Here is a 26,075-nt window from a genome sequence, read left to right as displayed (position 1 = left end):
AAATTCCTAATGTACTTTCCTTATAGAGATAGTGTTGCAAATTATGACTAGGTTAACTGGGCAAGAAACAAAACTAAGCTTAACATACATTTTCCCTAAGTATAGCAAATAACTACAGTTGAACACAGATCATGTTCTAACATGTCATGTCAGAAAACATTTTTTTATTGTCAAGGTGATGTAGGAGGGGTGGGATTACAGTTACAGAAGTTAATGAGCACATTTCTTGCTAAACTTATTACCCCTTCCCTCAATTTTCTCCTACTTTCCCTCTCTTCCAACCACCCCCCAAAGTTGTACAGATCATTTCCAATGTATTGTCTTGTGTATATTGCTGTTGCATTGGTTCCCTCTTGTCCTTTGTCTCACCATTCTCTTGTTTTCCTTCCCTTCCCTAATTCAAATAAACATATATACAATACTAGGGTACCAAAATCAAATGTAGTGACAAGAGGGGATATACCTTAGGGGGCAGACCATACAAAAAAAACAAAAAATCACAAAGGAACCAACCCAGATGCCCTTCAGTAGATGAATGGATCAAGAAATTGTGGCACACACATACACACACACACACACACACACACACACACACACACACACACACACACACACTCTCTCTCTCTCTGTCTCTCTGTCTCTCTCTCTAGGATTCTATGCTTCCATCAGAAAGAATGGCTCAAGAAAACATTTTTTAACTGCTGTTTTTTGGCAAAGTAATCATTAATCAGTCAATTTTCAAAATATGGCTATCGGAAATTAGGAATCCTCTAGTCATTAAATTTTTCAATCTAAAACAAGCTATTAACTCCTATACACTTGGTTGTCAATTAGGGCAAGTAAAAGAAAAGCATGCCAAGTTAGTCAAAAAATGTACATGAGGTGTATCTTCAATTTCGTACAATGATAGCTCTAAAGTAAAGTGTAATACCTGCTGATGTAAGCCTGCTTGAAGTCAGGCCTCATGCTTATTGCTTGTCGATATAGCTGATCTGCTTCTTCTAGACGGGATTCATTTGCTCGGATCAGGTTGGCCAGGTTGATATAAACATTTAAGTGGTTAGGTGCAATTCTGGCTGCATATTTTTTGCCAGGAATAATCTATTTAACACAAAAAGCATTTTCATATATTTGGCAAAAAGTATGTTTTCTTGACATGTTATTTAAAATAACATAGAATGTAAGATTAAAGTTTTACAAAACAAAAATAAATGAAACTGAATGAACCTTTATTATTCAATAAACAAATTCTATTTTTGGCACTGAAGGACATTTCTTATTTACATATATCTTTTTATGAAATCAGATATCAGAATCTATTTAGGTCAAGGTCTTTTTAAGTCTATCACAACAAAAACAGAATACTCCAGACTCCTATTATAGTCTAGTTGTATACACTGTTGTTAAATACCATGTTATCAGCAAAGTATTTCCCAGCTGTGAAAAATTATAGCTAGTTTCAGAGTTATACTAACAACTCAGTTGTTTCTTAACATTGTGAAATAAAATGTTGTATTTACTATTCATGTTAAATATTATCCTATTTAATATGTACCCAAATTTTGAGCAATAACATTAATAAAAACCTTAAAAATATAATTTATATCATTTTAGGACTGAAATGTTCCTTAGGATATCATATGGCTCAACTTTGCTTTAAGAAAAAATTTTAAGTTACAAATCAGTGTGAAATGATTCTAATTGAGAAATCTGCACATCAGGTTAAATGGTCTTTTCTGATGACACAAAGTTGATAAAGGGTAGAGTGAGATCTTCCATCTTTAAGACTGCATTATTATATCCAAAAAATATTGTCTCATTATAAAAACTGTTGAATACAATATAGCAGCAGAGATATAGGCATTCTTTTTTCACCTGTATTAACAGTTGTAATGAATTTAGTATTTAAAGCACACAAAATCTCTACTTAAAGTCATTTCACTCAGGAGGAGAATGAAGACCATCTAATTAGTTATAATCTAATATTAAGTATTTACAAATAAACTATAACAACCCCCCCCCCAAAATCTTTAAAGAAAACAAATGCACATATGTAGGGACACTTGATTCATTTGAAACTTTGTCAAACTGAAAAAAATAATTTCCCATCTAGCTAATTCTATTAATATGGACACATAGTAGACATGGTACAATAAATTACTAAAACTTACTTGAGGCATTAATGATTTAGCCATCATGTAAGATTCTTCAGCTTCTCTGGTTTTATTTAAATTTTTATAAGTTCTTCCTACATTCATGTGGGCACCAATATCATCTAAAATTTAATGAAAGTTATAATTTTTAAAATATATTAAACAGTATTTAATGTAAACCTCTATGAAATGCTTTATAAACACACGTGGCAAAAAGTGCAAAAGCAGACAACTTCTAGTTTTCTCTTTGAAGTTTATTTAACACAAATTGATACAAGTTAGGACCAATGGTAACTATAAAATTATTTAAAGCACTGTAAAGTGAGGAAATGTACACACATGAAAAAATTATTCGAATGTATCTTTTCAGGGTTAACATATAGAGAAATAGAGAACTAATGATGACACTTACATAATTTGTCCCTATATTTTTACTATACTACTAAGACTTGTTTTTATTTCTTTAATCTCATCATTTTGGCCTTCACTCAGAAAATATGGCTCAACTCTACAAGTGAAAACATGTCTCTTCGAATTTAAGTGTCATAAATGTTATGTATCACCGTGGGATAACAGCAAAGAAACTGAAAAACTATGATTTGGTATTTTTTGTGAATATAAATGTAATGAGAATATAATGGAGTATTAGGATCATAGCAGTAAGATGCTATGGTCCTTTTCTTTAAATGACCTATTTCTGTAGAAAAACTATGAAAATGTATTTACAGAAAGAAAATAATACAATTTAAGAAATATATGATGACCCAATCATACTAGTTTTTTTGTAAATACACACTCCCAGTAAGTATTTCAAAGGCTGGGAATAAACTTGAATATCTAACTAAACATGGTTATCTAAATAAACATAAATATCTAACAGATATGAAAAGGTTTCAAATTATGATTAATTGCCTTCAATACTGATGATTTTGCAAGTGTGGAAGAGCAGTTCTGACTGCAACTCCCAGGACACACAGGTGCCAAGCACCTTGGGCATTTCCTTGGGAGGAGGGCAATAGTCCTGAGATTTTGCTATGCTATTTTCCAAAATAGCAATTGAGTGTAGATGTGTAATAAGTTCAGAATATGAAGGGTGAGAAAATTTATTTTTTTCATTTTAGATATATAGCTGAGTCAAAAGGGGGCCAAATATGACACAAAGTTTGTGTCAGTCATATCGTCCTGGTTGTAAATCAGAATATCAGTAGTTATTAAAATAAAAAATTCAGATGTTACTCAGCTCTAACAAAACATATTCTCTTCAGAAATAGGATTTGCATTTGAAAGTTTCAAATGCAAGTCTAATGGTAGACTAGGCTGAAAAATCACTGCATTCCCAAGTATAGATAAACATATAGAATAGGGAATCTATTTTTTATCAGCTAAATTTGTATTTGTTATAGAGATTAGAAAGCTATTTGGGGAAAATGAAGAGTATATTAAGACCTAAAAAATTATGCAGTAAAAAATTTAAAAACAGGTGGAAAATTTGAATAAAGTATAATTAGATTAGTATTTAAAACACTGCTATTATTAGCCTGAACTAACTTTAGAAGAGAGATATCTACCTAGCTACATCAGGCTTTAGAATTACGGTAAGGAGACAATGCCATCAATATAGATTTCAGGTATAGCTCTACTTTCCAAAAAACAAGGATAGTGATTAGCTATCCTTTAGCATTTGAAAGGATTTCTCAATATAACTAATAACATGAGACATATTTTCTAAGCAATTTTAAAATAAATTAACAAAGTTAAAATAATCCAGACTGGATTGTTTAATGGTAAATTTAAATTTGAAAAAAAATTAAGAAAATGCAAGATTAAAATAAATATTCAGATAACTAAAAAGCTAAAAAGTTTTTGTTGTTGTTTTGTCTGTTGTAGGGAAAGAACACAGGGCCTGGACACTGTCTATGAACCTGTTTGTGCTCAAGGCTAGCGCTCATTACCACTTGAGCCACAGAGTTACCTCCAGTTTTTGAGTGGTTAATTAGAGATAGGAATCTCAAGGGGACTTTCTACCCAAGCTGGCCTTGAACCACAATTCTGAGATCTCAGCCTCCTGAGAAGCTAGGATTGCAGGCATGAGCCAATGGGACCCAGCTCTAAAAAGTTTTAAAGAACAAATTTGCTGTTATGAATGAGGAAATTATTTGAATCTATAGAAGTAGGCTGCCTTTAATGTGATAAAAATGAGGATCTCACAGATCTTAAATGTACTCTTTGATTATTACATTCCCTTCTCTACTGAAACATCTAATATTATCTTATTTTTTATCATGGGAAGGAGATCAGAAGGGAACTCAATGTCTCATCATTAAATCTATCAACAAATTTAGTGGTATGAATGTGCATATGGATGTGTTTACAATATTATCACATACCCTGTATAAAAATGGTCAATCTTTTTGTCTTTTTTTGGGGGGGGGGTCCGGTCATGGTGCATGAACTCTGGGCCTGGGTGCTGTCCCTAAGCTCTTCAGCTCAAAGCTAGCGCTCTACCACTTGAGCCACAGCGCCACTTATGGCTTTTTTTTTTTTTTTTTTTGCTTATGTGGTGCTGTGGAATTGAACCCAGGGCCTCAGGCATACAAGGCGAGCGCTCTACCACTGAGCCACCTTCCCAGCCCCTCTTTTTGTCTTTTCTACTATTAAAAATTATCTTCACTGAAATATATTTTGCAGGGAAGGTTTTTATCTCACTTTGTATTTTGTCTCTTTCAAATGATAATTTCTTAAAGAGTCATTCTCTGATCTCTATTTTTAATCATTACTCTTATTTTTTATCTCTTTAATATTTTTTGTATGCATATTTACATGAAAGACCCTATGTGTGTGTATATATGTATATATATATATATATGTTATATTGTATATTTTTGGTGTGTAGCTATGTGTATTTTTTCACTCACTTTCCACTGACAGAGATCAAATGACTCAAATGGTTTTCTTTGAAATATTTCGAGTTAGTAAATTGGAACAATGGTTCTAAAAATCTCTTATAAAAGAAAATTTCTTCTGTTTTTATAAGTAAAGAGTAGATACAGATTAGAGGCTTTTCTATTTTATATCCAACCTTTGTCTAGGAAAGGTCTTTCCAAAGGAAGAGGAAATTAAACTGGAGGTATGACATTTGGCCTAGAGTTTCTTGGGTGGTTGTTACCTGTGAGACATTTTGATTAACTTCTGTTCACTGTTTCTAACTGAAACTTGGTTATGTCTTGGGGTTCTGTCTATGGTGTACATTATGCAAGTGGTGATTGAGTTTTTTCATATCATTTGCAATACTGAGCTTAAAAGAAGAGTTCATGTGCTTCACCCCTGGTTCTGTTTTCAGAAAATTCTCATTCCTCTTTAAAATTAAACTGTATACTTCACTATTCTCTGGTTGGAGTTACCAATCTTTGGATCTTGATTCTCTGCTGTGCTTTCAAACATCCCTCAGCCAAAATTCTTCTGATTTCAAAATCTACACTATGGCCTTGATACTCTTTTATTTTTCTAGTGATTTTTACTACCCTCCTACTTTAGTTAGTTCAATGGACACAGTTTTTTTCAGCTAGAGAATAATAAAAGTGATCACCAGTCTGCATCTTTCCATCTAGATTTTGTGTATCATGATTTTATTTGGTTATCATGAGTAGAAAGTAATATTGACATTTGGTAAATGGGAATTACATGTGGTACATATCCTGAAATATAGTTTATACTCTTGAAATTCTAATTCCATTTTCTCTACTGAAAATTTCTGCTGCTTTAGTTACACCCTACTCAAACACTAGTTCTTCGTATTTGTTGATCCAGTCATTTTTCCTATATCAGTTACCCTCTCTTCAGATCCTTTCTGAATCAACTCATTTTATCTTACATTAATCTCTCCCTTAGCCTATGTTTCTTGGTAAAACACACTTGACAAAAACCCTAATCTTAATGACTCAGTAATTCATGCTTAGAACATGACTACTACTATAGCTGGAAAGCAGCTACATCAACTGATTTAATTTTAAGTTATTACTAACATTAAGTAGGGTGTTGTTAGAATTACCTGTCATTATATTTTTCTAGTCTACATATTTTCTTAGCTTCCTAGAGCCTAGTTTCTCCAGTGTGATATATGGGGCTTATCAGAAAGACAGAATGCAGGGTCTACTTACATTTTTCTACACCAAAATATATAATATACTAAGATGTTCAAGCTTTATGTGCATAGTGCATACTGACATTTGTGAAGCACTTAGATAACTACTTTATATACTCTTCTATTCTTACAATTTCTTCCCTTTACTCTGTATTATTTTATTCTGTTTCATTGAAAGAAAAAGAAAAATAGAAGACAATTTAAGAAACTTATTCCATATCCTGTATTTATCTGTCTCTATCCACATCCATATACTGTGTCTTCCCTGTTCTCACATTTAGCTCTTAATACATTTGAATAAGTTCTTCAACTTGTGCATCAGATCTTTTCTCTCTCCACTCATCTTTACAAGAACATCAATCTAGTAATCCATCTTTCCACTTGACATTTTCCTTAGTGTTACTGGATTTCCTCTAACATGCTTTGTTTCTCCGACTTTAAAATAAAAAATTAAAACAAAAGACCCTCATCTACCACATTTTTATCCTCCCATATCCTTCCAATAACCTCAAAGTTTCTACACAATTCTCTTTGAGCATTCTTCCTTTATTAAGCTCACTCCAATTCAGCTTTTGCACCTATCATTCCCCTATCATTTATAACATCCACCACTGTAATTTACATAAAAATGACCTAAGTATCTGGTATCACTAGTTCGTTTCTTAAATGGTATTTATTTATTTATTTATTTTGGTCAGTCATGGGCTTGAACTCTGGGCCTGGGAACTGTCCCTCAGCTCTTCAGCTCAAGGCAAGTGCTCTATCAGTTGAGCCACAGTGCCACTTTCAGTTTTTTGGTATTTAATTGGAGATAAGAATCTGATCAACGTTTCTGCCTGGGCTGGCTTTGAACTGTGATCCTCAGGTCTCAGCTCCTGAGTAGCTAGGATTACAGGTGTGAGCCACTGGTGCCCGGCTTCATAGTTTTTAAAGGAAGTAAACTATTCATAAATTAAATAATTAATAATGCTTACCTGGCTGAACATGGGTAGCCTGTAAGAAGTATTTCAGAGCTCTTTCGAAGTTCTTTTCATTTTCCAGAGCATGACCCACATTATTCCACAATTTAGCGTTATTTTTATTTACCTTAAGTACATGCAAAAATAGAAGTAAGTTATAAAAAGAGAAATTCCAGTTCATACAGATATGTTTTGGTATACTATTTTGATTAGAATATTTTATGGAGATTCCTTGGGGTGGGAGGACCAATTAAGACACTGCTTTGCCATATTACTCTCCTTTTCTTCTAATATTAATGTACTAAAATCACACCAGTCTTATTCATGTGTTTTATGAGTTAGAGTTTCATTACATTTTTTAATTGACAAAACCATAGTGCTCTGTAAAAACTGCTGTTCTACTATTGTACTCTTTTTTAGTTGCTCTTTTTTTCCCCCTTTTTTAGGAGCATTAGAGGCTACAGTTTAAGCCTTGTACTGATTCATTTTTTTGTTTGTTTTAGGCCTGGTATATATGTTATTCAAGCAATCTATTATGGTAACAAGAACCCTGTGCTTGAAGTTCCATATCAATTTGTGCATTCAGAATTCAGAGATGGGTAGTTTTTTTTACAAGCATAGAATGATATTCAGTGAAGGTACGAGCTGCAGTGTTTCAGATTTCATGTTTTAATTAGTGTCCTAGGACAAGCAAAGTTCCTAAAAAATTCGGAAGCACCATAATCATCCCAGAAGTGTGACTGAGTAAAGAGGTTTTGCTTCAATACGGAGCTGAGATCAAAGTGGAGTTACTTTATTGGTAAGAAGTGTGTTATCTGATCTTAAAGAGGTGTCAAATAATCAATTATTAGACTACTGGAATAAGACAAAAATGGGTAGGCAACAGAGTAAATAGTCACAAACTTGGAGATTTGAAGAGAGGGAGAGAGCTTGGAAAGTCTTTACTGATACTCTTTATAGAAAACAAATTTATGATTGGTAAAAGAACTTTCTCAGCTTTATTTGTTGGTTGTGGGGCTTGAACCCATCAGCTCAAGGCAAACACTCTACCACTTGAGCCACAGGGCTACTTATGGTTTTCTGGTGGTTAATTGGAGATAAGTCTCATGGACCTTCTTGCCTTGGCTGGCTTTGAACTGTGATCCTCAGATCTCAGCCTGAGTAGCTAGGATTACAGGTACGAGCCACTGGTGTCAGGCCTTTCTCAGCTTTATGTTGTCTACTCTAGAAATGCTGTATCTCTCCTTTCTAATAGCTCTAATCTTTCCTACAGTATTGTAAACACTGATTATATTTCAAATAGTGGAGTGATACTGTCTGTTGTGTATTTTCACTGAATATAAGATGCATCAATTATAGGAGTCATCATAATTTTATATATCATTAAAAGAGTCCACTAAATGTTGACTTTTTACTGTTAAGATCTAGTATGGCCATGAGACTCAATAAACCACCAAAAAACCTGAAGTGGCACTGTGGCTCAAGTGGTAGGGTGCTAGCCTTGAGCAGAAGAGCTGAGGGACAGCACCCAGGCCCAGAGTTCAAACCCCATGAATCACACACACTCACAATACTTATTCTGATTTCAGATACTGAAAGAAATTTGTGCCCTGAGAATCAATAAAATATAGCATTCTATTTAAATATTTTATCATATAAATGTCTTTTAATTGTATAACATTAATGTTTTGGACATAGTTAAGTAGGTTTTAGATGATTTAGTATATAAAGAATATATATTTTGGAAAAATATATAAGAATACATTATTTCAGGACAGTATCATAGTTATATAGATATGATTAAAAGTAAACTTAAAACAGCTTAGAAGTGCTGATGAGAAATAACTGATGGCATACTTTCTTGTCATTCACAACAATACTTTACCTTTAAGGCTGACATAAACAAAGTATATTCAGATTCCCAGTCCCAATTCCTGTGGAGTGTTTTTAATGAATGAGTTAGTATCACAAGGGATAAACAAATCCAGGACAGCTTTTTAAATACACTGTTTAAAAGACAAAAAAAATTTACATTTTAGAAGAGAGGCAAATAACATGTTAAATGTTCCCATGTTTGAACGCATTTGAATGACTGTTCAAATTTAGAGAAAATGACATTAAACAAATTTAAAGTAATTTGAGTCTTCAATTTTCATTCATTCCTTGATATGCTTATGATGCTTCCAGACTCTCCAGGATATCAAAGTGCAAGGCCATACAAGTCCCTAATATAAAATAGTGTAGTATTTGCATATAATCTACTTATATCTTCTTGTATACTTAAAATGAACTCTAGAATGTAAAAGGCCTGTTCAATAAAAGTGTAGTTCTTTTTGATATATATTATATTGGTGGTTGGTTGAGTCTACAATGGAAAACCCATGGATACAGAGGGCTAACAGTATATTCTAATATTTGCCTGCATTTTAAAAATGTGTTTGGATCAGATTACAAAAACTAACAAAACTATTTTTTAATTGTGAATTTTTATACTTAGAGCTCCTTGTGCTATTATCTATACAACTTGAGTATTCTTGAGTATTTCAAAGAGTAAGGCTAAGAAGAATGTTAAGAGAAACAAAACAGTGTGGGAATAAGTAGAGATGTTTTACATTTCTAGGCATATTAACGACAAAATATTCATATACAATGATAATATCTACTGCAATGATAAGTTTCTTAGCATATTTCTCCTTAACGTCTGTTTCGAGGCAATTAAAACATCCCATTATTATAAAAACAGTAATAGAAAGTTATGAATATTCACTGTATTCATTTTTTCATACATTGACAATAATATGGTTAAACCTTTTGACTTTAGTTTTGATAATATCTGTTTTCTTTTTTTTTTTTTTTAATTGTATTTTATTTTATTTGAGAACATACTGTACAGAGGGGCTACAATTACATGGGCAGGATAATGCATACATGATAATATCTGTTTTCTATTTGGCTCTGACTCAGTTTGTTTGGTCACAGGCTGTAAATTAAAATTACTTAAATATGCAAGAGACTACTAAATAAGTAGTTGCTACATGGCTTTTCTAACTTTAATTACAGAAAATGAAAAGATGATCAAGATGAAAAAAAGAGAAATCAAAAAGTATGTATGTAAAATGGAAAACGATATAGATTTAAAACATAATAAGGGCTGGGAAGGTGGCTCAGTGGTAGAATGCTTGCCTTGCATGCATGAAGCCCCTAGGTTCGATTCCTTAGCACCACATAAGCAAGAAAGCTGGAAGTGGCACTGTGGCTAAAGTGGTAGAGCACTAGCCTTAAACTGAAGAGCTGAGGGACAGCGCCCAGGCCCAAAGTTCAGACCCCATGACTGACAAAAAAATAAAAAGCAAAAACCAACCGCCCCCCCATCCAAAAAAAAACATAGTAACATCATGCTTATTATTCCAGTTGCTCAGGAATCAGGGACAGAAAGATTATATCAGGCCAGCTAGGGCTAAGGTAAGTTAGCAAGAGACCTTATCTGAAAAACAAACTAAAATAAAAGTAAAGAACTGGGGTGAGATAGTGATGGGGGGTAGCTCATATGATAAGAGTACTTGCCTAGCAAGCTGAGGACATCAACTCTCCAGTACCACCAACAAAAATTTACATATAATTCTACACTGAATAAACATTAATTGAACTAATTCACCTTTTGTTTGAAATTTTCTGCCATCCATGGGCTACCAAAATACAAAACCCCATGCTAGGAACATAAAGTACTCGCTCAGCGACAACAAATCCAACAGGGAAAAAAAGGTTCGAAGCAGGAATAAATGGTAATGCCATTAAACAAAGTGCCTAGAAGGAAAAAGACAGTTTATTAAATTAAAAATATATATGCATGCTTAACACTCTACTATCAAGAAAAAATTAAGTAATATTGTCAAGAATATTTTATAATTTTTTCCAAGTCTTTCCCTAACAAATGGGGTGGGTGTCACTCTTTCTGATGGAGGCATAGAATTCCATTACACACACACACACATAGACACAGACACACACACACACGTATTTTCTTGATCCATTCATCTACTGAGGGGCATCTGGGCTGGTTCCATACCTTAGCTATGGTGAATAATGCTGCCATAAACATAGTTGTGCTGGTAACTTTAGTATGGCCTTATGTGTGATCATTTGGGTAAATGCCCAAAAGTGGGATTGCTGGGTCATAGGGGAGCTCTATGTGGAGTCTTTTGAGGAGCCTCCATACTGCTTTCCAAAGTAATCGAACAAGTTTACACTCCCACCAACAATGCAGTAGAGGTCCCTTTTGTACACATCCCTTCCAGCATCTGCTGTTATTAGCTTTCTTGATTGTAGCCATTCTAACTGGGGTGAGGTGGAATCTCAATGTTGTTTTGATTTGCATTTCTTTTATGGCTAGAGAAGTTGAGCATTTCTTCTTGTGTCTATTGGCCATTCTTATTTCCTCTTCAGAGAAGTTTCTCTTTAAGTAAGCCAGGCCCTTATTTGCAATAACTAGTATTAAGTATGAGACAAGCAGAAAAGGTCAAAATCTATGTACATTATGACCATATAAGATGATGTTAAGTGAAATGAATCCCAAGATAGGAACACAACTTGGTTTTTCTTTCCTGCTATTGTTTTTAACGTATCTAAAATATACTATGAGATTTTATTTCTCTTGTATGTTCTTCCCCCATGGTATAACCACTGTTTTCACTGTATTTGATGTCAGTGGCCTACATCTTGCATATACATTTTTCCAATTTGGGGAGGGGAAGGGAAATAACAAAATGTTGAAATTAGGATCAGATTGACCCATTGTAATAATGAGATATACAAGACACTATGTTGAAAACGAACTTTACAACTTGGGGGTGGAGGAGAGGGAGGAGTTGAGGAGGTGGGGAGGGAAGGGGTGGTAGGGGAAAAACAAAGGAGTAGTTAACAATGCTAGATAGAAAATGTACTGATTACCTTATTCATGTAACTGTAACCTCTCTGTATTTTTACAATAAAAACATATAAAAAGAATAATTTATAATAGTACTATGAAAATAATACCATGAGTAATTTAAACATAAAAAATCAATTTGATCAAATTAAGAAAAATCTTGTATCCCAACTTGTAATTTATAGATATTTATAGGCTGTAATTGAAAACAAGATGCCTACCTATATTTTGGAATGATTTCTTGAAATGCAAATCTAGACTTTTTTTATAGCATTTTAAATTTGAAAGAATATTTCACTTTATTCCAACAATAAAAATTGTGGACAAAAGATCTGAATAATTTTGTTTTACAAAAAAATATATAAATGGCCAAAAGTTATATGAAAAAAACACTCAAAGTCACTATTATTGAAGAAATGGACATCAAAACTACATTGAGATTCATCTAACGCTTGTTAGCATAACTGATTATCAGAAAGACAAAAGAAAACAAGTAGGGGCAAAGGGAATCTTTTGTAAGCTTTCCAGTGAAAATACAAATTGGTAAACTCACTATAGATAACAATATGGAAGTTCTTTAAAATATTAAGAATAGAAGTACTATATGATCCAATAATCTCGTTACTGCGTACTTATCCCATTAATATGCTTGGAAAGATTTCTGCATTCCTGTGGTTACTGCAGTACTAGTCTCAAGAGCCAAGATATGAAGAACACGTATTTATCAATGGATGAACAGATAAAGAAAGTTAAGTATAGATATACAGGAGTCCTATTCAATGTTTGCCATTTGCAATTTGGATGAATGTGGGTGACATGTTAAAGTAAAATAAGCAAGGCACAGAAAAACAGCATCATATTACATAGATATGGATTATCACATGAAATATATAGAACATATAAATTGAGAATAGAATATGGCCATTGGGGTCAGGAAATAAGAAGTTTAGAAAAATGTTGGTTAAACAACACAAAATTTTATTTAGATATAAAAATGTTCTTTTTAAAAAATATATAATTTGTTATTATTAAGGCAGTGTTGTGGAGAGGGGTTACTGTTTCATAAGCCACGTATAAGAACAATTTTTGTTTTTGACAATGTCACTCTTCTTTGCTTTCCCCAAATGTTTAAAGGATTATAGTTTGAAGCTAATCCTAGACCAAAACGAGATATCCTACTAAAAAAATAACCAAAACAACAAAACAACAAAACTTTGCTCAAGAAATCATTATGATACTAGAAAATGAAGGAATGAAATAAACTATGGATCAGATGAGGCATCAGACTTCATGCTCTGTACTTTAGCACTAATGATAGGTCACATATATTTTACTAGAGGCTCAGTATATATATGTGTGTGTGCACACGCATGCACATGTGTGTAAAGATATACACACATATGTAAGACTTTTTAAGAGCAATTTTTATTCTATTAAGGATTCCAGAATTTTAACATTTTATATTGAAAAATAGCTCAGCTTTTTAGAAAAACAGGACATGTGTTTTATTGATTATTAAGCTACAAATAACTAGCATCCAAAAAACATTTGAGAAAAGATTTAAGTTTGATCACTATTGAAACACCTGTTTTTTGGACATTTACTTCTACAATTTGCTACTCAGTTTGGTTGTATAATATGTCATTGAATGCCTTGTTCTTTCAGCTTCAGAAATCTGAAAATCTTCTAATGAGGTTTGGAGAAAAGAATGTGTTTTTCTTATAGTTTATTGATGAAATATAAATGAGTATATACATGAATATAAAAGAGTATATACATGAATGACCAATTCATAAGTCAGGTAATAAGAACAAATCTATTTGGACAATGTCACCCTTACTTTGCTTTCCCCAAGTGTTTTAAGGATCATACTCTGAGGCTGACCCTAGAAAAATAAACAAGCAAACATATTACACTGGAAACTGACTTTTGGCTCTGTACCTTAGCACCACTGTGTAACTTTCTGATGGGTCACATATATTTAACTTGTAATGAAGCAATACTAAATTTGAAAAAGGACTAATCATAAAACAACAAACCATCAAACACTAACCACCAACATATGTCTCTGAAATTTCAGTGTTTTTAAAAAATCAAAACCACAAAAAATATGGATGTTTGTAGTTTAGTTTTCATTTTCATTTTGCTTGATGAAAAATATACCTATAAATCATGGCTGCCCTAAAGCAACTACATTAGCAAGAAACCACCAAGAACTGAAAAATCCCTATGTCCTCTTATTTCTATCCCAGTTTCAATTACTACCTCTATTAATAAAATTTTATATGCATATCAGAAATTTCCTATTCTAATTAATAAACCCTTTTGTGTAGCTCAGACATCTCTTACGAACTCCAGACACAAAGTACTGTTCAAAAAGTCTACTATGTTTGAAAGAAACTTTCAACTCAATGTATCTGAAGTTGAGAGTAAAAATTTTCCCACAAACTCTCTATGTAGTTTTTTAAATCTTCCCCTTAGCCACTGACTTCAAATTTCCCTAGAATGCAAATTCTCTTAAAATAGGGATCTCTACTTCCTTTTTAGGCACTACCAGGGCCTGAAATGATGCCAGGCCCTCAAGTTGTGATCATGAATTTCTTCTGAATAAATATATCTCTCTAGTGGCTTAAGGCAGAAATGACACACTTATGAGACATCAGATGTTTTATAGTGTATAATAAATGCTTGAGAAAATTGTGACTGTCTTCAATAATTTTGAAGAAAACTCTTGTAAGAAGAACAGAACTAAAAAAAAAAAAACTGCAAAGAAAGAGTTGACAAGAACAACAACAACATCAACAAAAAGACATAAAATAACCACAGGCTTACGGACATAGTTATCTCAAGAAATAATGAAAATCTTGCTAATAAGAACTTAAGAACTACATTTTTTCCCAGATATATTATTTTATATGACACTCTTCTCTATCCTGGGAAATAAGTATAGAATATAATCATTTTATCAAGTGCGTGTAATCTACTAAAGTTAAAAAAGATGCAAGAAAATAAATTTAAAATGAGTACTTCGTGATGTGAGAAAAATTCATGATCAGTTTTCATTTTATACTATTGAATGCATTTGTGAAAAGAAGCCTGAAAATTAAATTCTGCAGTTTTAGGATAATCTAAAATGAGTTTGCAAATTGAGATGATAAACAAAAAAAGACAATCTTTCTAAAAGAATTCTAAAAGAATGCTCTAAGTACAAGGTGCTCTTGTACTTAGCCTGAACACAGTACTGCTTAAAAAGTTAAGATAGGCCGGACTCTGGTGGCTCATGCCTGTAATCCTAGCTACTCAGGAGGCTGAATCTGAGGATAGAGGTTCAAAACCAACCTGGGCAGAAAAAGTCTGTGAGATTCTTATCTCCAATTAACCACCAGAAAACCGCAAGTGGCGCTGTGGCTCAAGTGGTATCAACTTGAGCTCAGGGACAACACCTAAGCCCAGAGTTGAAGCCCCACAACTGGGTGGGGGGAGGGGGGGGAAGAAGGGGGGAAAGTTAAGATGGAATTGGGTGCTGGTGGTTCAGGCCTGTAATCCTAGTTACTCAGGAGGCTGAACTGAACATCCTGATTCAAAGCCAGCCCAGGGAAGGAAAGGTCGTGAGACTCTTATCTCCAATTAACCAGAACACCTGTTTCTTTTGACATTTGTTTCCACAGTTTGTTACTCAACTTTGTTGTATAGTGCCTCATTAGATAATTATTCTTTCAGCTTCAGAAATCTGTGGCTCAAACTGGAAGAACGTTAGCCTTGAACAGAAGAGCTGAGGGACAGAACACACAGCCCACGTTCAACCCTCACAACTAATTTAAAAAAAAATAATTAAGATTGCTTACCATTAGAACAGTCTTAGAAGAATCACCAGGGTATCGAAGACTAAATATTCCCAAAGCCCCAAGAAAGCAAAAGAAAGCAAAAGTCGCAAGATTTCGAATATCCAGAAACGATTCTATAAGTGGTATTGTTCCCATGGTCCAATCACAGCAGAGCTCTGAAGGATTTAATAAAAGCCAAGCATTCACTGGAAGAAGGTAGTTAAAAGTTAGCTGTCTGGTAGGAGTTGGGCTTACAGCAGCTGGGTTATCAAATCTGTATAAAGAACAACAAAAATATCTTATGTATAATCTAGTAAGAAAAATTTATTTTACAGGTATATCAGAATCTTGCCTGAAATTATATTGAATAAAAAGTCTAGTTGAAGGTAGTATTTATGAAGAACTTTTGAAGTACAAGTACTACAATTCTTTCCAGCATTTATTAGAGTAGTTCAGAAAATGAAATCAATAATACTGACACTCTTAGAGGTTAAATTATCTTCTAATTAAAATTCTTAACAAAAACTGCCTAAGATTCATTTTTAAAATCTACACGGCTGTTTTTGTAAATACCTATGTTTTCCTATATGAGATATTTCTTTTAAATACTAATAAAAATTATGCTTCCTAGAAAACATTCAGTTTTTTTTTCTTCATGACAGATACAACTTATCAACTGTATCACTTAGAAGCTTCTTTTCCTTGCTTTGATTGCCAAGAAATTAAACATCAAATTTCTAGTATGGAGTACTTAATGATATTAAGCCCTATAAGTATTTTCTTTGTGGTCTCCCTTTTTCCCTGGTTTATATGAATATAAACAGATTTAGTTTATTTTTCTCCAAATCATGATACATTAAATATTTTTCCTTAGCAAAATCTATTTACTAATACACTAAAATGTTTAAAGTGAACCATGTAACAAATTAGTAATTTTAGATTTTTTTAATCTATGTACTAAATTAAATGATATGAACATACAGTCATTTTAAAACAAATCAGTCAACTAAAAAATCAACCTCCATCATTTAATTGACCTGTTTCTCCTCAAACATATCAAGTGGCTGAAAAAAGTAAATACCTTTTAACAAACTATAATAATAAAAAGAATTTTCATATTTAAATCTCTATATATATGAAAAATAATACATCTTGAAAACTATGAGTTGAATTTTCAAAATAACCAGTAAAAATAAATTAAAAGCTATGTCTTTCTTTTTCAGAGGAATCACTATTTGGGTTTTTAATTAACATCTTATTTATCTGATTCACAAAGTTAATATTCAACAAATCAAACCATATAATCAATTTCACAGACAAATGTAATAAAAGCAAATTTATGTCTACATATTTATAAATGCTTCTGTTTGGATAATAATATAGTTGCATGCAACATATGCTAAGCACCTACTCATACATGTACACAAAAATACAATTCAAAGATATAAATCATATTTTCAGACTGTAAAGGTAGAAAATGATTAAAATTCCCCCAAAGGGTTGAAAAATTGCAACACTAAGCTTAGGTTAAAGGAAATATAAAGTGCATGTTTACAGTTCAATTTTCAAACTGTAATGTATGAATGACTTCAGTTTAGCATGAGTAGACTCACAGTTAAAATTCAGGAAGTCGAAAAGTAATCAAAAGAAAAAAAATGTAGCAGGACAATCAATTACATGCAATATTACAAAGTTTTTGGCTTCAAAATTATCTGAATAAGATTTATTCTAACTAGTGCCAGTAATATACTACTATGTGTAACAATGTAGAAAAAAATTTTTTCTTCAACTTAGGGCTGAGGCACTATCCCTGAATTTCTTTATGCTCAAGGCAAGTACTCTACCACTTAAGCCATAAAACCAATTTCAGCCTCTTCTGAATAGTTTATTGGAGCTAAAAGTATCATGAACTTTCCTGCCCAGACTGGCTTTGAACTGTGATCCTCAGATTTCAGCTTCCTAAGTAGCTAGGCATGAGCCACCAGCAACTGGCTGACAAAAAATGTCTTGTGTTAAAAAAAAAAAATGCTGGGGGGTGGGGTGGGTGGGCAGGGAGGATTGGCTGGAGGGGTAGGGGGAGGAAGGGAAGGGATAGGAAGGGGAAACAAAGGAGGAGGCTACAATGCTTGATAAGAAATATACTCATTATCTTGCCGATGTAATTGTAACCCCTCTGTACAGTATTTTCACAATAAAAAAAATGTTACATATAATGTCAGTACAATAAAATGGCATTAGGAACTAGTAAGTTTCACTTAAAATTTTAGCTGAATAAGGTAAAATGTGAGTAAGGTTAGAGTAGGAAAACACAGTAGGTGCTTATAATTTTACTTCTAGCCTTAACTAATTTGTAAGAGATATAAACCATTATTTGAGGGGAGGCAGTACTCAGAACTTCCTGCTTTTGCCATGTCCTTCAGCCCAAGCCTTTTTGCTCTTGTTACTTTTTTCTTGGCCTGACCTAGTTCATGATCCTATTTATGCTTCCTTTTATAGCTGGAATGACAGACAAGAACCACCATACCAGCTTTTTCTGTTGAGAGAGGATTTTGCAAATTTTTTGCCTGGGTTGGCCTGGAGCTACCATTATGCTGATCTCAAACTCCTACGTGTATGTGATGGCAGGTGCATGTCAACATATCCAGCTATTGGTTGAAATAAAGATCACACAAACTTTTTGCCTGGGACTAGCCTCAAACTTCCATCCTGATCTTTTCCATCTCTATACTTCCTGAGAGGTCTGGCTCTCCCTCCTTCCCTTTCTCTCCTTATATATAAATATATACACACACATATACATATACAAATTTATACAAGGAGAATCTAAGGATCAGGCAAAGAAAGATAGTGATAACTAAGAGAGGAAAGAAAACAAATGAGGGATGCCCTACCTGGAAAGAATTCAGTACTGGATAGAGCTTTTAGTTGGTAGAGCCCAGGCCAAGCCTAGCAGTACACTTGAGCTGAGAAAAGAGACAGGAGGCCGGGGCTAGGGTTAGTGGGACAGCATACCAGAGAGAATAAAGCTGCTGAGTAAGTGAACTTGATGGTCACTATCCACTTTTCAGGTACTAATGAAAAATTCCTGTTAGCATATATGTGAAGGTCAATATAATGAGTTAAATCATTATGTCCCCAAAATTTATGCCTACCTAGAGTTTTAGAATATGGTCTTAAAAACACAGCTTTATAAGTGTAACTTGTTAAGATAAGGTCGTACTAAGTTAGAGTAGGAAAAAACCTCAATGACTAGTAATATTTATAATAGAAAAGAGAGGACAAACAGAGACACATGGGAAAGACGGCCATATAAAGATGGAGAAGATTGGAAAGCTATCTATAGTTACAAGTTAAGAAATGCTCAAGATTGCTAGCAATCAACAAAAGTTGGGAAACATGCATAGGACAAATGCTTCCTCAAAGCCTCCAGAAGGAACCAACTATGCCAACATATTTATTTTGGATATAAGACTGCCAAATTGTGAGGAAATGAATTTGGTGTTTTAAGTTATCTAATTTGTGGTCACTTGTTAATAGCAGTTTTCATTTTCAAAGGAAAATTATGTCAAAAAAAGACATCCTGAAAAAATTAGGAGATAAAATCCCCTACTGTCAGACTGAAAAGGAAGTTCCTCAGCAGTCAGAGGAGAAATACTGGATATTCAATCCACTGGTAGAATAGTCAGAAATCTCCCATGAAATGAAATTAGCCCTATACTAAAGCCTGAGAAATAGTAAAGCAACAATCATAAAATTCTGAATGAAAAACAGTCAAGATAGTATTCCCCACTCAAGAGAAATCATGTTTCAAAAATAAATGTAAAATAAAGGTATTTATACACACAAAAGTTAAGTTATTTCTAGTAGAGAAAGAAATGATAAAGTTCTTCATAGACAAAGGAAAGTAGCAGAAGATGAAAATCTTGATCTAACAACAGAATAAAAGGAAACAATCACTGCATGGATTAATCCAACTGACATTGTTCTCTCAAAATACTACTATTTAATAAAAGTAGACATATATTACTAAGATATGGAAGACAATATTAACCTGAACACTTAACCAGTTGGGGGAAGGTAATTAGCTTTGTTGTGGTTTCTTGAGTACATATTTATGACCAAAATAATCAATCTGTGTATTTTAAATATTATATTTTAAATATGATGATTATAGATCAAAAAAGTGCTAAAAATTCAATGTTAACCCAAGACTTAATGGAACATTTATGATGGTTAGCAATCTTCCAGTCAATGTAATAGAGTACAGAAGAACAGAAACAACAACCAGAATTTCATACCTTGTAAACACTGGAAGTTGGGACTGAATAATCTGGACTCTAATGACAACAAGTAATAATGTACTGAACATCAAGACAATGAGCTTTATTAGTGTCTGCAGCATAGAAAATGGAATACTACTCTTTCCACGAAGAAACTGTCCAGCAGTAGTACCTAATAAGGGCAAAGTATACTGAAAAAGAGAAAAAAAATGTTTAAATTACAAATATCAAGATATATTTTCAACGTATTTTCCTCAATGTAAATTAAGGATAACAAAATAATGTGGTACAATTTGTAGAACTGATAATAATCTTACTGATAATAAACTGTACTGTAATGGTATTATTGCATGCATTCCCAATTTGCCTGAAGATTCCATGATTGAAACTTCACAAGTAGTCCTTAACTGAAGGTGTCCTAAAAAGTTAATTTGCAGAAGACAAAACATGCTTTTCTCTTCTAACTTTTTGGTATCATTACTGGATTGGTATTATTGCTGGATTTATTTTATTTGTAATAATATATTCAGATAATAAAGTCATTTACATCTTATTTAGCTAGGATATTAGAGAATAAGAATATTTATTTTTCTTACCCCCTGAGCAACAAATACTTCATACACACAGCAAATTCCTACAACTGTGATTCCTTGTTCTTTACACAATGTTGCAACAGCCACTAAAAACACTGTCAATGCTATTGGTGACCACACTGAAATTTAAGAATAGGAAAAAAAAAATATTAATACTTTTATGTGTTAAGATGTATTTTAATTATCTATGTAGCATTTGCTTCATATATTCAAAGAAAAACACCAACATGTATAAGTCCAAGGTAAAAAGAAATGTCTGTGGAAATGAAAATTAACTAATCCAAAATACTAACTTAAACCACTTAACTTAAAACACTAACTTTTAAATGGAGAGTGGTGAGATTAGAGTAATTTTATGGGTTGAATTCAGTAATTCAAAAGCTACCAATCAAAAATGAAAACTAATCTGAGATGTTTATCTCCAATTAACCAGTAAAGCCAGAAGTAAAAGAGTGAGCAGAAGAGGTTTAGCAAGAATGTAAATCTTTGCATTCCAGCCCCAGAGCTGGTTCACAACAAAAGTAAAAACAAAACCTACTCATAAAAAAGCTTAAATAATAGAGTCCCTGGCCTGCAAGCAGGAATTTATATCCCAATATATAACAATAACAACAACAGAAGAAACAAAAAGCAAAATCACAAAAAAGAGAGGCATAAATAGCTCAGAGGTAAATGCTTTCCTAGTATTAGAAAAGCCATGGGTTTGATCCACACCACTATTAAAAAAACAAAGAAGCTAGTTTGACCACATCACTTATTTCTTAAATCTTTATTTCCAAACATACACAATTGATATGTTGGAATTATAGTAAGACCCTGCACCCTCCCCATACACACAAGATTCAGGAAAAAAATTAAACAAATAAAGACTAAGACTTATTATATGAAGCCTTTTTCATGTCAACTATCCCATACTCTAAAAGAATTTTTAACTGTCTTGATCTTGTGTTCTACTAATGACAAATATCATTAGGATTAGTGAGCTAATGTACACAAATCACATTCAGGAGAAGGGTACATAACAAATAAATACTTGAACTATGGTAACCTATCACAAAAGCTAAACACTAGAAGTCTTTTGACTTTACTGAAACAATATTATAGTCTTCTAGTTGTTCAAAACCAGACCATTGATATTTCTATCATTTCTTTTTTACAGATACAGAAAATGAAACTAGACAAACTCAAAACTATATATTATGGTTTTAAAATTTTGATCATATAGAATCTATTGGCCTATAATAAAATATAAACTGCACATCATTTTTAATATTGATTGACAATGTTAAGAGTTAGGTAATTTCCATACCTGCTAAAGTAAAACACATAAAGATAAACACCAAGTACTGTTTTTAATGTGTAACAAGAGGTACCTGGAATTAATAAAGTGTATCTGATCAATTTTTTTAACTATAGGAAAGTAAATGTTAAGATATTTACCTATAGAATTATCTGGTCCTTTTGATTTGGTGTATGACAAAAATGCAGCAAGAAAAAAGATAGATGACAAAAGTTCTGCTCTTCCAACAACACCTGTTACCTAGAGAGAGAAAGAGGGAGGGTAGTTCATATTAATGGAGAGTACTGTAAAGCATTCTTCTGTTTCTCAACATTTCAGTGCTATCAGGTGGTAAATTGATAGAAATTTATTAGTGATACTTTGCTTTTATTATTATTTCAAACTTATTTTGAAATAAGTTTGTAGATTCAGAAGACATTGGAAGAGTAGAACAAAGAGGTTCTGTGTATTTGTTACCCAGGTTTACTTAATGATAACATTTTATATACTTACAGTATAATACTTAGAAGAGTTCTTTAAAAACCTAAACACTTTGCTAGGTACAAGTGGCTGATGCTTGTAATCCTACTTACTCAGGAAGCTGACATCTAAGGATTGCAGTTCAAAAGCAGCCCAGGCAAGAAAGTCACTGAGACTCTTATCTCCAATTAAGTACCAAAAAAGTCAGAAGGGGCTGGGAAGGTGGCTCAGTGGTAGAGCGCTTGCCTTGCATGCCTGAGGCCCTAGGTTCGATTCCTCAGCACCACATAAGCAAAAAGAAAAAAAAAAGCCGGAAGTGGCGCTGTGGCTCAAGTGGTAGAGCGCTAGCCTTGAGCTGAAGAGCTGAGGGACAGCGCCCAGACCCAGAGTTCAGGCCCCACGACCAGACCCCCAAAACAAAAAAGTCAGAAGTGGAGCAGAGGTTCAACTGATAAGAGTACTAGCCTTGAGGAAAATAGCTCAGGGACAACATTCAGACCCTTAGTTCAAATCCTAGGACTAGCACAAAAGAAAACAAACAAAAAAATCTAACCTCTTTACCTTTTTCCTTAAAAGTAAGTTATTAAAATACGTAGGTATAAAAACATTACATATAAAATTCCAGGCTATCATTTTAAAGCATTTGAGCTCACTGTAAAATTTAAAACAAACTTTTGTAAATGAATGGAAAAGTCCTTAGCCAGATGCCATAGTCAGTGGGAAATACACACTTTAGCTTACAAAGGAAAGCTTGTAACAAAAGTAACTTAACAGAGTACTTACCTCTTGCTGGGAGTTACCAAAATAATGATAATAAGAATAGCAATAATAATAATAGTTTTAGAGAAAGGCTAAATACATTGACAACGGCAAGTTCAGTTTCAAAATATATAACAAAAAATACAAAACTACTGACTACCATTATTTGTCAGAAAAGGTGTTCAAAATTGCATGCATTTTCGTATATTTTTATGGTTCGTTTAAACTGGTCTTATTTATTTATTTTTTCCTATTACTGGGGCTTGAACTCAGGGTCTCATTCTTAATAAGCTTGCTTATTCAGCTGGTACTTCAACACTCTAGACACTTCTCAAGTCCAATTTCTTGCTAGACACTCTGGCTTTATACTGAGACCTCAGCCTTCTGAGTAATTACAGGCATGAGCCACAAGGGCCCAGAGTAAATTAATTGCCTTTATTGAGTATTTTCTAGTTTTGTTTTTGGTCCTGGGGCTTGAATTCAGGGCCTGGGCATTCTCTGGGCCTCTGTACTCAAGATTAGTGCTTTACCCACTTGAGTCACAGCACCATTTGTAGCTTTTTTTGAGTAGTTTATTGGAGATAAGAGTTTCATGGACTTTTCTGCCCAGGCTGGCTTCCAACTGCGACCCTCACATCTCAGCCTCCTGGGTAGCTATGATTACAGGTGTGAACCACCAGTGCCGGGCAATTTTCTACCTTTTAACATTGACAAGGATGACAATATGTAAAATGTGTACTGACAAAAAACAATTAGCAGGAAGGGGGAAAACAAATCGTTTAAATAGGGATACAGGTGGACCCACTGCAACAATGAGATGTACAAGTCGTTATGTCGAAAATGAACTTTACAAGTTTCATGTGGGGGGGCGGGGAGAGGCTAAGAAGGGATGGGAAGGGGAAACAAAGGAGGAGGCTACAATGCTTGATAAGAAATGTACTCATTATCTTGCCCATGTAATTGTAACTCCTCTGTACAGTATTTTCACAATAAAAAATAAAATAAAAAAATTAGCAGAAAACTATTCGTTTAAATTTTATATTATTAAAGTTAGATTATACATGTTTTTAGGTGAGTTAATGCTAGCTTCAGAAACTATTTAATTTTTTTTTTTTTTTCTGGTTGTGGGCTTGAACTCTGGACCTGGGTGCTGTCCCTCAGCATTTCAGCTCAAGGCAAATGCTCTACCACTTGTCCACAGTGCCACTTTCAGTGTTCTGGTGGTTAACTGGAGATGTCTCATGGACTTTCCTGTCTACGCTAGCTTTGAACCATGATCCTCAGAACTCAGCCTCCTGAGTAGCTAGGACTACAGGCACAAGCCACTAGCACCCAGCCAAATTTAAAATTTTTATGTAGTAGGAAAATTATATTTCCTATCTATGTGAGAATAAACACGTATTCATTTAGGAGAATTCAAATATCTGAATGAAAACTAGGCAACCTTTTCTTCTTACAGTAACTACTTAATGTTTGTTAAAATAAAAGTAATACATTTTACTTACTGCTTCTGTATGAATTGGGTGTACTGCAAAAAGCAAAGCAGCAATCACACTGCTTCTGTTGTCCAGGAAAAGTTTGCAGACTTTAAGAAATATCACACTGACTACAGCATGAAAAACTGTATTTAGAAGATGATATGACATTGGCTTTAGTTCACTAAAGAGATAATTCAAGCGAAATGTCAACACTGTTAAGGGTCGGTAAGACTTGTGGCTTCTTTCCTAAAAAGGAAAAACAACCAGTGATTATTAAAGTACTTAGCTCTTTAGGCTGAAAAAAACTAGTTACTTCTTTTTTATTATTATTATTAACTTAATACCCCCCCCAAAGTAATACATGCAAGAGAGATTATCATCTATTTTTCTATTTCTTATGTTCAAAATTCAGGTAACTTAATTTCCATGATACACAGTAATCAGAGAATAGTAGAGTTTGATATTAATTCCTTTAATACTGGGTTATTTCCAAAGCTTGCCTTCTTACCTAGTACCAATGCAAAAGTTTATATAACTGCTGGCTTCAAAAGGAAATAAAAGAAAAGAATGTATACCAGTTTAGCTGGAATACTGTTCTTTCAAAATGGTACTCAGTTGGGTGTAGTGACTCAAGCCATTTCTACAGAAGTTACCTTAACACAAGGAACTTTAAATGAAGATACTTTATAGGCCAAATGTTATTAGAAAGCCCTGTGGTTCTCAGCCCAAGACTGTACCAGAAAACTACCTACATGACTTACCTATCAATCTCACTGCCCCAAAACAGCCTCAAAAAAACAACATTCAATATGAGTAAAACAATGCAAAAAAAATATTGATCACATCCATGTGGTGACAGACTAATGTAGAACCTTAGTAATGATTTTTTTTTTTTTTTGCAAGTCCTGGGGCTTGGACTCAGGGCCTGGGTGCTGTCCCTGAGCTTCTTGTGCTCAAGGCTAGTACCCTACATCTTGGTTCTTTCTGTTTAGGTGATATGGAGAAATAAAACCCAGGATTTCTGCATGCTAGGCAGGCACTCTACCACTAAGCCACATTCCTAGCCCCAGTAATGATTAAAATGCTCCCAAAAGAAGTATTTTATTGTGTAGTCAGGACTGTGAAATACAAAGTAGTACATTATCTACAGAATGGGTCTACAAGAAATAATTTAAACACTTGAGAAGCCCATGGTAGTCCAAAGA

At 33.5% G+C, this 26,075-nt stretch overlaps 1 protein-coding gene across 1 annotated transcript in view; it reads right to left on the bottom strand.

The window, feature by feature from the left end:
* Window positions 1-26,075, bottom strand: part of Tmtc3 (transmembrane O-mannosyltransferase targeting cadherins 3) — a 40,822-nt gene that overhangs the window by 7,638 nt on the left and 7,109 nt on the right. Inside the window, exons 3-12 of the mRNA XM_069989568.1 lie at window positions 24,898-25,116; window positions 22,315-22,414; window positions 20,878-20,993; window positions 20,300-20,472; window positions 16,023-16,275; window positions 10,909-11,057; window positions 9,139-9,259; window positions 7,269-7,380; window positions 2,172-2,275; window positions 932-1,101 (exon numbers count right to left, since the gene is read on the bottom strand). Of these exons, the coding sequence (XP_069845669.1) occupies window positions 932-1,101; window positions 2,172-2,275; window positions 7,269-7,380; window positions 9,139-9,259; window positions 10,909-11,057; window positions 16,023-16,275; window positions 20,300-20,472; window positions 20,878-20,993; window positions 22,315-22,414; window positions 24,898-25,116 (1,517 nt within the window). The remainder of the gene's footprint in view (window positions 1-931; window positions 1,102-2,171; window positions 2,276-7,268; window positions 7,381-9,138; window positions 9,260-10,908; window positions 11,058-16,022; window positions 16,276-20,299; window positions 20,473-20,877; window positions 20,994-22,314; window positions 22,415-24,897; window positions 25,117-26,075) is intronic.

The sequence above is a fragment of the Dipodomys merriami genome, unplaced genomic scaffold, assembly GCF_024711535.1.
Source record: "Dipodomys merriami isolate MVZ:Mamm:240054 unplaced genomic scaffold, mDipMer1.0.p SCAF_10, whole genome shotgun sequence".
Taxonomy (NCBI): Eukaryota; Metazoa; Chordata; class Mammalia; order Rodentia; family Heteromyidae; genus Dipodomys; species Dipodomys merriami.
The sequence above is the reverse complement of the archived record's forward strand: the minus strand, read 5'-3'. Positions and strand labels throughout refer to the sequence as shown.